Source organism: Notolabrus celidotus, chromosome 3 (genome assembly GCF_009762535.1).
Source record: "Notolabrus celidotus isolate fNotCel1 chromosome 3, fNotCel1.pri, whole genome shotgun sequence".
NCBI lineage: Eukaryota > Metazoa > Chordata > Actinopteri > Labriformes > Labridae > Notolabrus > Notolabrus celidotus.
This window is the reverse complement of record NC_048274.1, coordinates 5009585-5023853: the sequence shown is the minus strand read 5'-3', so window position 1 is coordinate 5023853 and position 14269 is coordinate 5009585. Positions and strand designations below refer to the sequence as shown.

Sequence of the window (14269 nt, the reverse complement as noted above, 5' to 3'; positions counted from 1 at the left end):
TGGAGGGTTCCACTGTCGGGGCTTCCTTCGGTGCATCCGTCGTTTTGGTCCTCAGAACATCCTTGTCTTTGAGTCCAGTTTTTTGCTGAGATGGCGGTGACATTCCTCTGTTTGGAGACGGAGCTTTGACTGAGACTGAGGCCTGAGGCAGAGAGGCAGGAGTGGCAGAGTCAATCACAGCAGCTGTAATTATGGACGCTTGCATGACAGTATCTGTTGCTGGCTTTGCTGGGGAAGTTCTCCCTACTGGTAGCTCTGTCGAAGGCTGAACAATATCTGTATGCAAGCTAATCTGGACCGGAACTGGGGGAGACCTTGACAAATTATTTGTAACAACTGAGGGTTTAGTTTCTACAGTTGCAGAGGAAGGTCTTGATTGAACCTGCTTAGTTGGGGGTTGTGCTGGTGGAGTCGGTTTATTGGTGTGAACAGTACTAGAAGCACTAAGATCAATGCTAGGTGAAGATAGCTGTCTTTGGTTCAAGGAATTTGTTGCAAGATTGGTTTTGGTCTTCTGCATTTGAGATTGAACTTTTCCCTCGACACTGTTAGTCAGGACTGAAATCTCCTTTATTGTTAAAGGTGATTTTATTTCTGGTTTTGGGAAAACCTCAGTTATTGACTTAGTTAAGGCTTGAACTGTATTTGTAGTTGCATTATTTGGAATAGGTGAAATAATACGGTTTGTCTGATCTCTTAAAATGATTGGGGGTTTTGTCTCTCTGGTAAGGTTTGGAGAAACAGGAGATTTAGGAGACTGGGGTATAGTAGGAGTGTAGGATCGAATAGATACATTATGCATTCTCGGATCTGGTAAAGGGGAGGCTCTTATTAAGGGCAAATGTTTAGTCCCTGTTGGAGGACTGAGTGATGCTTTAGTATCTCTGGTTTGAGTTTTTGAAACATGAACAATATTTTCAACAGATTTGTTTATCTCAGAAATCGATTGCCCAAACTGTCTAGCTCTAGTCTGAGGGCTTTTTGAACTGATAGGAGTTTGAACATTATCGTGAGCTAATATGCTTGGACTTTGTCTGGTAATGGTTTGGTGTTCCATACTGAAGCTAGATTTGTTAGCGATGACTTGACTACTTAAAGAGGAAGTTGTTGTTGTCTCAGTCTTAGAAGTTACAGAAGTTTTAGTCCTCATCGGTGGACTTGGTAATGACTTGTTGCCTAAAATGGGCTGCCTGAAAGGGGGTTGTTCTTTTATGATGGTACCAGTAGTACCTAGTGGTGCGGATGTCTCTAAGGATTTAGGCTCAACTGGGCGGTCTGCAATCAGTTTATCACCTGGCCCAGGTGAAGCACTGATTCTTGTTTGTGCAACAGTACCAGAAACAGGGCTTGTATCAATGGTTGGTTGACTCTGAGGTCTTTCTGATTTCACTTGAGGGCTTATTGGTGGGACTTGCCTCATGTTAGGACTAGATGGCATGGTAGTCTTAATAACCTGCATAGCATTCAAAGGGGGTTTAATGTTAACTGCTGTGTTTGCCATCATAGACACAGTAGCTTCTGTAGGAAGCTTGTTTGGAGCTTTGGTTTCAATGCTAGTGTTGTGAACAGCATCCAAATTAGATGTGTTTTTCTGCACAGTTTCTGCAACAGGTCTATTTTGTTGAAGAGGTTCCACAACTCCTGGTGGTCGAGGGAGAAGGGTGCCTGTGGAGGACTTGCTATTAGCTAGCAGTCCTGTGGGTGGTATGTTAGGTGGTTTGGTTTCATTGCTGGGCATATGGAGAACCATGTTGCCTTTCGAAGGATCAGATGTTGGTTTTGCATCTGCACTTTGCAAAGGTGTATATTCTGCTCTAACAGGTGAGGTAGGTGGATGTTCTATTGGTGTTTTCCAAGGCAACAAGCTAACCCCACCATTGGTGGATTGTGGGAGTAATTTATTTTCTTCTGGTGTGTTTCTGGCTCTGTTAGTGTCAGCTTTGTTGTCAGTGGGGGTCTTGGTTTCAATATTACCTTGGCTTGGCAGTGTTGCAACTTTAACAGGGATTGCAAAACTAGGTTCAGTTGCTTGTTGGGCTTTTTCTATAGAGTTTGTATAAAAGCTTGCCCCTTGAGCTACGTTTTCTTGGCCCCTGGAACCTACACTACCCTGTGTGTTTAGAGGTATGCTCTGGCTCTTCTGGATCATCTTTGGAGGCTCAGTTGTGGGCAAACTGAAATCCAACGGGAGTTTATTGTCAAAGATGTTTGGGGATTTAATTGCGGTGACAGGGGGCTCAGGTACAATGGTTTTCCTGGCAGGTTTACCTACTGAGTGAGCATTGACAGCAGGTGTATTTGTTATGCTAAAAGGTTTTAAAGAGAGATCTTCTCCATGAAATTGTAATTCTGTTTCTGCACTGAACTGTTGAGTTGTTTTAGTGTGTTGTGAAGCTGCAGATACTACTACTGTGCAGATACCGTACTGTGCAGAACATACAGATGATCTGACAGGCCCATGTGGCAAAACTGAATTTGTGGTAGTGATAACTGAATCTTTATCAAACATATTGGATAACTGTGGCCCAGAGTTTGTTTTGTCAGGGGTCTTTTCTGCATTACCAGCCATGGAAGTTGTCTTATTGGGGAGAGTAGTCTTGCTGCTGGCTTTAATCTGCTGCTCAACCTCTTCCACTGGTTTCCGTGATAGCTCTTTAGTAGCTGCTGGACTGGGAAGAGGTGTTACTGAAGCTATTTTGGTGCCTTGTTTATTTCCCAAGATTGATGCACTGTTTATGTTGGCAGTCCCTGAGAATTGAGGTTTAAAGTCATTTGGAGTTTGGACAGGCAGTTTTTCATGGTCAGCTAGATCTTTAACAGGATTGAGTGGGACATTCAGACCACTGACTGTTGGTGGACTGACTCCACCAGCACTTTGGTAGGACTGAACTGGAGCTATCTCAGTTTGTCCAGGTTGTTGTCTTACAGTTTTTACCTTGGAATCTACATTTATAGTTTTTCTCTCAAGATTTTTACGGTTCTCTGTGACATCTTTCCCTTTTTTACTACGCTGTCTTTTGTCACAAGAGACCTCTTTAACTAAAGGTGAGGAAGAACTCAACATACCATTGCTATCAGCCAGGCATTGGTTTGTGTTCAGCACTGCCTCTACAGAAAGTATAGCCGCACTTTGTGTGTGTACCTCACCTGCTTTAGGTATTTGCATTGAAGCCTCAGTGTATGAAGCTTTTGCGGTGGATACATCAATTGTGGATTGCTGCATTGTTTTCTGTGCCAAGCCAAAGGAGAGCTCAGGTGTTATTGTGTCCACAATAGCTGTTTTAACTGATTGCTTTCCAATACTATGAGCGTCAGACAGATTTTCCTCAAACACATCTTTGCTATGTGTGACGAGCCCTTCAGCTGGAAGCTCAGAATCCCTCGGTGACAATAAAGTGTTAGCAGCAGGAACCTCCGATGCAGACGGATGATCTTGGTGTCCATTGGGTTGATTTGTTGCACCAGACTTTGAGACCTGGAGGTCATCGGATTGTGTTATGTTGCCAGAGGTTTTATTAGCCCTGGTGGGTACAGGGCTATGATGTGAGGGAGCAGACCTAATCCCACCAAAGGCTGCATACTCAGCTGGAGTGAGCCCATAATACATGGATCGGGATTTGGGCTTCGAGGTTGCCAATGTCATTTGAGTCTCTAGTAGTGACGATAAAGACTTGCGTGCGTCGACCACAGGTGGACGGTGAGTGGACGGCAGAGGACTTAGGGGTGCTTGGACTGAATTCACAACTTGAGGGTTGAAATTTGAAGTCTTGGGTACAGTGGAGGAAAAAGTTGGCACCTTTGGCAGGGATGATACTTCACTTTCAGAAACAGGGACTGTTTTCAGCTTTGAAACAATTGGTTCTACTGGTGTTGGTTTGACTACAGCAGGTACAAGTGCGTTCATACTTGATGCTAAATTGTTTCTGGGGTAAAGCTCAGTGTCCTTTGTAGTGCTTACGTTGTCATTAATTTCTACCTCTGTATAGTTCTTAGCTTGTTTGATAGATGTAATGTCATTAACTTCAGTCTGCTTCAGTTCTTCGGTGGCAGCAGGAGGTGCGCTTTTACTGCTAGTTTGAATCACAGACTTCTGTCTGGGAACATCATTCTGAATCAGAGGAGCTAGTGAATCTAGAGAGCAGCTGAAAGCAGGACTTGCAGCAAATAAAAGTGGGTTAGGTTTGGATATTTCAATAAAGGGCGTTGATACTCGGGTTGGGGTACAGGCTGGAGTCTTAGGTCTTCCCCATTGGGACCAGGACTTCGGAAGATTCTGATCAGGTTTCACCACCGGCACGATTGTTTTCTCCTTGCATACTGCAGATGACAATGCTCTCTGGTTTGCTTGGTTTAAAACTGTCAGGTCCTGCATGGAGGGGGGTTTGGAGATCTCATAAAATGTTGCCTTCGATGTGTAAACCCTGGATTGTGTGGCATCAGGCCTTGTCTCCCTCACTGCTTCAACAAGGGATATTTTTGAAGCGGTTATCTCAGAGGACATTTGGCTTAGAGCACGGTGGCCATTAGTGGTAGGTCTGGCAGTCCAAAATAGTGTCTGGGACTGAGAGTTTGAGTTGGCATTTGTCTCCCCCTGGCTGGGAATAAAAGGTTGTGTCTGAGTGTTTGAACCTGATAGCAGCTGTGGTAGAGGAGGTAGGTCTGTAACCTGAGAAGGTGCCGGGCCTGGGCCACAGTTGGGGGTGGCTGGGGATAGGGTCAGGCTGTGAGTTGATATTTTAGTGCTGGGCTGTGACACAGAAAACGAGGGGACTGTTGTGACAGACCCATGGGAATTTGGTGTCATGTTGACACTGAACACAGAAGGATGAATAGTTATTGAAGCCTGCTCGGGTGGTGATGATGAGGGTGCTGAAGTTGAAGGTGGCATCATGAAAGGTGTCACATCATCAAATAAAAAAGAAGAACACTCATACAGCGGAGCCACCTGCTCCTCAGAAGTCCTGATTTGAGCTTTGAAGGGCTGAGGGGGGAAGCTGCCTGTTTGGCCATAGGGACTGCTTCGAGGATGAGGGAATGCAGATGCAGGGTGACTGTAAAGGGAGCCAAGAGGGAAACTGGAAACTGTGGAGTCTGCAACGTAGACTGAATCTGGTGTCCTTGGTGGGCTTGACTGGTCACTGTGTTCGAGGTCTGTGCTTGCTTCATTGACAGGCGACAAACAAGATCGAAAGGGGACGGGCGTCTGAGAGAGGCTGCCTTTTTTCTTAGATCTCTTCTTCTTGAGTTTCTGGAGCCTTGCGTTGTCTTTGCCTGGCTTTGGCAGTAAGGGCGGAGGATACTGCTGGGACAGGTCAGGATCCAGCCCGTTAGTGTAGCCCACTTCCATCAGCATTTTTAAAGGCCTGCAAGACAAAGGAGACTCATCACTTCATTTTCCTTTAGCCAATATATACAACAGATATAATATACTTGTTTTTTATTCTTATTGCCATCAACATCTTTAACATGCTTGTATAAGTAATATTCAAAATAATCTTTTCAAATGCTCTCTAGGTTTTTCTATTTCACAAACATTTTCATTATTTTTACCAAGACTGTTCACTGATCCTTTCATTGATCCATGATCCATGATCATTTCAATGTCTTTATTCAAGCTTGTTTATTTATCAGTCCTCTTATCAATATATGTATTAGATATTGTTTTACATTTGATCTCTTGTGTTTAATTTATTTATGTTTTTGAATAGCTGTTTATCGATGTCCTTCACATATAAGAAGCTTCCCCTAGAGGAAGAAATAAAGTTGTTTGAATTGAACTGAAATATTTGACACAAAATGGACACACTACATAGAGGCTCCAAAAGAATCTCCAATGAAATGTAAAGTGAAGGGATGTTTTACTGTTAAAAAACATTGCAAAGTCAGAGGAATGATGTCAAAGCTAGACATTGAAAGGCTTTTAAATGCTTTTACTTCCAGCTGATTTGAATACTCTAATGGTCTGTTCACAGGATTGTCAATGACATGCTTCTTTTAAATGGTCTCAGGTGACTTATTTATTCACCTTTGACACAGAAATGTAAAATCTACCTAACTGACCAGGCCATAAAACACTAAAAAAACAGTCAAAATTGATCACTAGTTATTGAACATGGCTTTACACGACATGTCAGAGTTTGATGCCAAATGGGTTTGCTGAGTGTGGCTAACATGAGCAGAGTTTGCAGGTTAACTTTAACATGTCTGTGCTGGTTACTCATTGCTCCAGACATAGCCTACATAAAACTTTATCTCCATTATCTGGATCATAACACTGCCAAACCACACTGCTCTGTGAAAAGCCATCTGTCATCTGTGCTTGTTTGCATCCGGGTAGTAGAGCATTATGTCAGAGGCCATAATTAGAATGGAATACATACAATTTAGAAAATAAGATAATAAAAAAATGTTGTTGATTGTCAATCAATCAGTTATCATTCAACTAGAAGAGCTGGAGTTTGATAAGATGCCTCTTGCATGTTCTCAGTCACAAAGTATGTTAACAAGTTTGTTACAGGGCTGCTGGTGAGAACATTTATAATGCATGAAATCCATTTATAAAAACCATTGAGTTTGTTTTTGATCAATTCTGGATATTAAAGATAATATAGAGTTGGGTTAATAGGACGTATAATTGCTGACACATTGTCTTTTCCATCTTTTACAGCTGAACCATTCTATGAAGATTTGTGAAAGACAATCTGGACTTGGAAGAATTCCTCTCTTGCATACAGCACAAACTTTTGCCACTATCACTTCATCATTCCCTTCATTTCAAATCTTTACAGCTGTGTTTGAAAATATATTTAAAGCCTGTCATTATTTTTCTCCTGTGAAACTTTGGTATCATTTTACTAAAGGTAGTGAAGTAGAGTCTTTTTCCTGTTTGCCTGGACAGGTCGCCTCTTATTTGTGAATAATAATCTCAGCAGTAGTAAATCTTCCATGCAGCACAATAAACGTTATTAAAAAGATTCTGTGTGTTTCATTTGTCAACATTTAGCTGTTAAAAGTGTGTCTTCTTTGTTATTCATTGTGTGTGTGTGAGCTCATGGTCTTTCTGTGTGTTCAGCTGCTCACACACTGTACTGATTTTACCCGTGCTAATGGCTCTAAAGCAGGTCTACAGCTGGCCTAGCAAACCACGAGCTCTCGTGACAACGGTCTCATTAGCAGGTTTTCAAACTCTTAATTGGGTCCTGAAGATGCTGCATGGATACAAGGAGCGTCACTATTGTAAATAGAAAGGCATGTAAAGCTGTTGCTTATGGCGAGGCTACTTTGAAATGATGACAAACTACTTATGAAAATAGTCGCTCAAGGAGACAGTCGGATTTAAAAATGACCTCTGCAGGAAATAAAAGTAAACCCAAAGAAAGGCGATCGGCACGTACAGGAGGGTGAGCAGGTTCATGCAGGGAGGAGGGGTGCCAGCATTTAGTGAACATTGTGAACCAAAGATGCTACGTGTGAGATGCAGTTAATTGAGTCCAAATTCCTCCTTGATTGACAACAAGCAAACAGTAAGAAGAAGTTTAAAGGTCAGAGGTATAATTAAGAGAGAATAAATGTGACATACAATCCTCTTTACCATGGATTATTGTAGACAAGAGTGTATTCAGGACGTTAAATTTGACCTTGGTGCTGTAAGCTTACACAACGCTAGAGAAGATAGTTAATATTTCAAAGTGACTGACTTGCATTGATAGCAGGTTTTGTTTACGATTAAACACCTTCCTGAGCGTTATTATTGTTCCCTAAGTATCTTTGGGTGACAGTAGGAAATGTCCTCCGTCTAATTTTAGACTGAGGGAAATAAGAGCAAACATCCCGACACCCAGCACCTGCTGCCTGCTGTCCTACCATCACACAAACAGCCTCAGTCTGCTGGAAATCAATTCCAGGCCCAAATCCTCTCAGAGCTGCTCTGACTGTGAGCTTAGCCTCATGTTTCACACCCAAGATTAATTTAAAAAATTTTGTAGTATTATCTTTTCACCAGTTTAGTCTTAAAAATGTACAAAAGTATATCTCCAGTGGGATAATTCAGATTTCACTTGAAGTATCTAAAGAACTGAAGCTGCAGCAGAAAACACCCCGCAGAAGATTTCAGCCCTGTCTAATACTTTAAACTGTCTGAATGTTTGGCTGCTTTGGAGCGAGTGATTAAAATGAATTACTGTTGTCACAGTAACTCCTGCAACCACTGTGACAAGGAGGCCAGCTGACACATGAGAGTCCCCCTTTTAAGGCTCTGGGGTTGGATGTCTGGGAGGTTTCCATTGGAGCAGCTCAAAAGAGGAAAGTATAAGATTAGCTGTGCGATAAAACAGTGCCATGACCTCAATTTATTTAGCTTTACAGGACTCAATTCAACTCAATGGAGGGAAAGGTCTTTATTAATTATCAGGTTAACAAATCCTAGCAAGACATACCTGAAGTGGAAGTATGCTTTGCTTGAGTTTTACGCAACAGGCAAGTTCAATGTGAAAGGGAGGTACAGAGATGTTTCATTCAATTACTGTTTAGAGCTCAAAGTTCACTTTTTAAAAAGTAAATGTCTAAATGTAAAGACTCAATGTGCCATGGCTGTCACATGCTTAAAATCTGTCCCAGCATACATTTCTGCAGGAATGTACAACAAGCTTAAGATGCATAGCAAGCTCTTCCTATAAAGGGTAAAATGTCTGATATGAAACATGCGTTTAAGATTACAGATCGTGCACGTGCTCCAATTAACTACTATGCATCATTTGCAAGTTAGCACCCGGCCAATAGGTCAGGACCACACTGCAGTACAACCAGCTTGTCAATCAACAGACACTGAGTTTGACTGGTTTACCTTCGATGAGCGGCTGTCGTGGACAAACTGCTGTCTGCCTGTTAATCCCGGCTCAGGGTGCCACAGGGCTCATCCTGAAGTGAACTGGAGCCTTAGGGAGCGAGCCACAGCGCCCGTGGCCGCTCCAAAAATAAAACTGTCGCCTTCAGTGTGTGTTGCAGGGGCAGATGGGGGGGTTTCCAAGCCACCTGAGATGGTTGAGGTGCAGCTCCTACAGGCTGTCAGCAGAGACCTCCACCTGAAGGAAGGTGGTGGATTGTCTAATCAGCACACTGGAGGGGAGAAGTGAACTTTGTACCACAAACAAAGGGGCATCAACAAGGTTGGGTTTCCTGTTTCTTTCTGAACCAAAGGTGATGTTTACCACAACAACAACAACAACAATCACATCTTTGGATCAAGTGGCAAGGTGAACTGGAAAAAATGACATCATGTGATTTATATGTACAATTTAAACAAGATGTAAAACTAGAAAAATATTTGTTATTTGAAAACCAGAAGTATAGACAGGCTATTTGTAATTTTAGAACGAATAACACCAGGATTCCTAAGGTCATGGGAAGGTATAAAGGCCTGGATAGAAAACTGAGGATTTGTCATCTCTGTAATGATGATAGTGTAGGGGACGAGTACCATATTTTGTTTGAATGCAGGAACACAAGCATTCTGAATAATAGAGAGAGGTTCATACCCAGGTATTATTTTCAACGTCCCTCTGTGTTTAAATTAATTTTGCTTTTGAAATCAGATAAGCCAAAACTTATCTATAAATTAGGAGCTTTTCTGAAGAATGTCCTTCCGTTGTTTAAGTAAGATCTGTTGTACTTCAAAAATGCCGTGTGCCATCATTATATTGTTTTGTTATTTGTAATTTATGTTCTGTGGCTCCATACCATGTGATCATGGTCTGAGCATCAAATTAAAAATTAAATGAAATGAAATGAGAAGTTACTGCTGCAGCATCTCAGCTTGTTTTCAGGCTTTCATGAGCTGTGATGAAGCTCCATGTGAAAATAGGAGATTAGGTTTAAGATGATGATCACAGGGCATTTTACTCAGGGTTTACATAACCAAATGTTGTTCCTTTTACACCTGTCTTTTAGATATATAGACCTGAAAACAATAGAAGAACATGAGCAACCATGTTTTAAGCTTCCAGGTTTCTAAAAAAATAAGTCCTCAAAGACTTTGGGGTTCAAATTTCTTAATTTAATGATGCAGATGCAACAAAATGGCAAGTCTAAAAACCAAACCGTGATTGAAAATGTTCTATAAACACTTATTAAGTATACTGATACAGTTGGGTTTAAAATACTGCTGAAGTAACCATGACATAACAGCTAGATTCTGTGTAGTTGTAAATTGAATCCGGCCACAGCTTCAGTCAGATGCTGCTGTGAACATGTCTTCCTTGTCCTGCATACCAAGTGTCACTTTATCTCTTAACATCTCTAGGAATGTATTTTTATGCAGCTGGTTGGAGAAGTGAGTCTCACATGGGACAACTCAATTCAAGATTAGAGTGTAGATATATACAAATAAGAGATGAATATACAAAGTATACAAATCACCTCTGCTTTGAAATTATTTTTTGTCACTCTTAATGCGAGGGCATGTGTGTACAATTACAAAATATAGCAGAGGTCCTGTAATGGAATCTGGACGCACCTTTAAACCTCTAAATGAATATTCGAACCATCTGAAGATGTGTGGCATAGCTTTGTGGAGTATGAAGTTTCATTTTGAGTGCAAACATCAAGCCCTGCTTTTTTAATGATCAGTGTTGTTGCAGTAAAGTATCAGACCACCAGTGGGCAGCAGCAACACTCAAATTAGTGACCATTACACATACTCTATATCAGGGGTTCCCAAAGTGTGGGTTGGGACCCCCTGGGGGGCCGCGAGACACCATTGGGGGGGGCCACAAGATGTCTTCCAGATTTTAATTTTTTTTTACGTAATCTAAATTTGCTTATTTTACCCATTATTGTAAAAATATAGACAAAATAGTAGTTACATTTGAGATAAAACCCTGCAAATAAGTACATTTCATTAGTTTCCTGCCTTTCTTTGTTGCCAGATGACTCCTAAAGTTAGGGTTAGCCAACAGTTAATTAACAAAGGATCAGTGGCAGCAGGTTAATTCACAGCATCACAGGAAACACAGCCACATGTGAATGTAGGGAAACTAATTTTGAAGTATGAAGTAAAAGAAGTATGAGCAACATTTAAGTCTTTGGCACCAATATTTTGGGGGTCGAGGGCTGAAAAGTTTGGGAACCCCAGCTCTATATGCAATCACCTTGCATGGTTATGAACAAGGAAAGGTCTGGGTTGGCACCAGCCTCAATATATGATGTTTCTGTTTAACAGTTCAAGCTGGAGCTGTGTTCACACATGCACAAAACTACAAACTTTTTTTTCTGTAAGCCCCGAGTAACATTTCCACAAGATGTCTGAGTGAGCTGCTGCAGAAAAATCACTGTGAGCGAGTGGGCTGGGGGGATGTTTATGTCATGCAACTGGTACCAACCTGAGTGACAGGAACAGGATGAATAAAAACATCAGAGGTTGAAGAAGTTGAATCATTTTCAAGATCAGAAGAGTGAAGAGGTCTGCACATTTTACTGTGTTTCTAGAGCATTGATATAGATGCAAAATCTCACATCCATTGTAGCTTTCACTGTGTGTTCTGATGTGATGTCCTGCTGCCTGAGACTGATCTACCCCGCCCACTACCCCCCTCAGCTAGCAGGGAAGGCTTCACGCTGTGAGGGATGTGTGTGAATACACAACTTTGGAAACTTTCTCGAGCAGAGCTCCTGATCATTTTTATAAAATGTTCTGGAGCATGTGTGAAAAAGGCGTAGCTGCTGTTAACTAGGCGGTGTTTCAGCTAACAAATTAACAACAAAATCTAATACCCCTCCTTGTTAGCTCACCAAGTTAACAGCAGGCGAACACCACCCTGCAATGAGCTCACAAAGTTGTTAAGGGTCCAGCATGTTATCAAACTGAAGCAACATTAGCATTCATCAGGGGTCAGGTTTCTAAGCACTCTATAAATTGAAGGGAAATATTCACTCCTCTTTGGCCCTGCTTTTGATATATGTCGTTTGACATCATGCCATAGAGGCTCTCTGACGGCAGCGATGGGGACCCAACTTTGTAGAAGCCCGTTCTTTAGAGGGATGACTCTGAGATAAATCTTAACTCTCAGCTGTGCTATGAATTCACACATCCAACTTTAATTTATGATACTGTGACATGAAGAGAAGCAGTGCAAGCTCAGAAAATGCCTGGCTTGCAGTCATTTTCATCATCAGCTCTACTGATACTTCACAGCGTTAGTGACCGCAAGAAGAAGAGGAGGTGGGTTGTTAATGGCATGCTAAATATTTTGATTTACTCCAAGTGACGTCACCCTTTTGTTCCTGAACACTCGTTGTGAAGCACGAACACGGCTGTTGTCACTGAGCTGGTCACACAAAGACAAGCTAACGTTGAAACCAGCATGACTCAAAGACTTATAATGAAAATGGCTGAGTAATAAAAAAAAGCTCCCCTCAGAATGTTAGGTAAAGATACTAAAACTGTTTTGGGGGTGTAAACTTCTTTAATTCTGCTGTGATGTTTTGCATTTTGGTATGAGCTCTAATGGGGTTTTGAGGACCTGCTATCTCCCGTGTGTTTTTCCAACCCTCGATATTGCTGCTTGACTGTACATGACCCCTGGAGGATACCAGTTACAGGCAAACTGGAAAAAACCTGTGGAGCTCTTAGTTTGAACTATTATAACTTAAGCTACATGCATGAGATGTATTAGAAATGGGACATAATTAACATATACGTTAAGACAACTCAATGTTCATTTTACTCTCTCCAGGAAATGAACACTTCTTTCCTGGGTGAACGTCCTGTGTTTGACCCATGCATCCTCACGTTGCCTGACCCCCTCATTTGCACCTTACTCACCCTGGGCACCAGAAGTTGCTGACTGCCAATCAGAGGGAATCAGTGCAGGCGGTTATTGAATTACATTCAATTAAACCAGCTGTCCAACAATACTTTTCATTTCAGCTTGGAGTATTAAAACAAAATATGAAACATGAAGCAAGAAATTATTTTAAATTCACATTTTATTTCACCATTGGCTCTCTGTTGTAATAGAAACCCTTTAACTAGCCACACCTCTTTTCTTTAATCCTGCAGGGTATTAAAATAGCCATACTCACTCACACAAATGACCAAGAGGACACTTAAAGCAATGAGCTGTGCTTTAAATGAGTTGTATTTTTGGCAGCATGCAACTACTATGGAAAGGCTTTGATTGTGTATTTGATTCACGTGCACAAAGCTGTGTGAAGTCTGTTCTCTGAGGAACTTTAAAGGTATAAATTATCTTCAGGATAGCTTTGAGCCTCGAGTTCATCTCCTTCAGTAGGATGTAACTTGTCTTTTGCAATCTTCAAAACAGCTTCCCAACATTTGTAATGAGCTGCTCACACAGATGACATTTAATAACATGTTTTTTTAATAACAGTCTAAATTATTTTTATAGCTATTGTTGTTTGTTTTTGATTTATTGATCCGAATAACTGAGAAGCCACACACTCATCTGGGGAAAAGAGATGGTGCTTAATGTCTTATTTTATGTTTCTATTGTAATAGTTTTACAATGTAGTCTTGGTTTTATTCAAGCAAAGACAAGATTAAAGTTCAATAAACACACATGTACGGATGAAAATGCACAGATGATCAAATAAAACTCTGAGGACTCATTCAAAATTAAAATCAAAAACATCTTTAGAGTTTAATCACAGATTAGAAGCAGATTTTGGTGTTTGTAGAAGTCCAAAAGAGGAGAGTGAATATAATTTACAAGTAGTTTTATACAGTTTAACACACCTCATTGATAACTGCTGAACTCTTTTAAGAGAACTTGTTCCAGATGAATTATAAAGACTAAAACACAGAAGAAGAACTCACACTGACACAAGTTAGTCTTCTGTTTTTGTTCTATTCTTCTTCTCTTGTTTCCTCAGTGTTTGTCCGACTGATTGAGTGACTGCTTGATGAATTGGCACACACACACACTCCCGCACACACACACTTTCCCTCCATTGTCTGGATGCCAGGCTGATGTGTAACCCCCCCTCTCAGCCTTCACTGTAAATTTAGCAACAGAAGCTTCTCAGCTGCTCCTTTCCTAAACCTGAGCCCTCCTCTTCCATCCGCAGTATTTCGTCCATCTCCTTCTCCAGGGTCATCACTGCCCCCCCCCCACTCCCTCCCCCCCACCTATTTCTAACATAAACATACATTCAACACACACACTGAGACACACACACCTCGCTCTCATCCCGCAGCCAATAAGGGCCTGATGAGCTCAAGTATCAGTATAACACAAGGACTTATTCTCTGAGC

At 41.4% G+C, this 14269-nt stretch overlaps 1 protein-coding gene across 1 annotated transcript in view; it reads left to right on the top strand.

Annotated features, from left to right (window-relative positions):
- Positions 1–6972, top strand: part of LOC117810693 (trichohyalin-like) — a 28950-nt gene extending 21978 nt beyond the window's left edge. Inside the window, exon 13 of the mRNA XM_034680621.1 lies at positions 6668–6972. Within this exon, the coding sequence (XP_034536512.1) occupies positions 6668–6693 (26 nt within the window). The 3' untranslated portion in view covers positions 6694–6972. The remainder of the gene's footprint in view (positions 1–6667) is intronic.
- The last annotated feature ends 7297 nt before the right edge of the window (positions 6973–14269 follow it).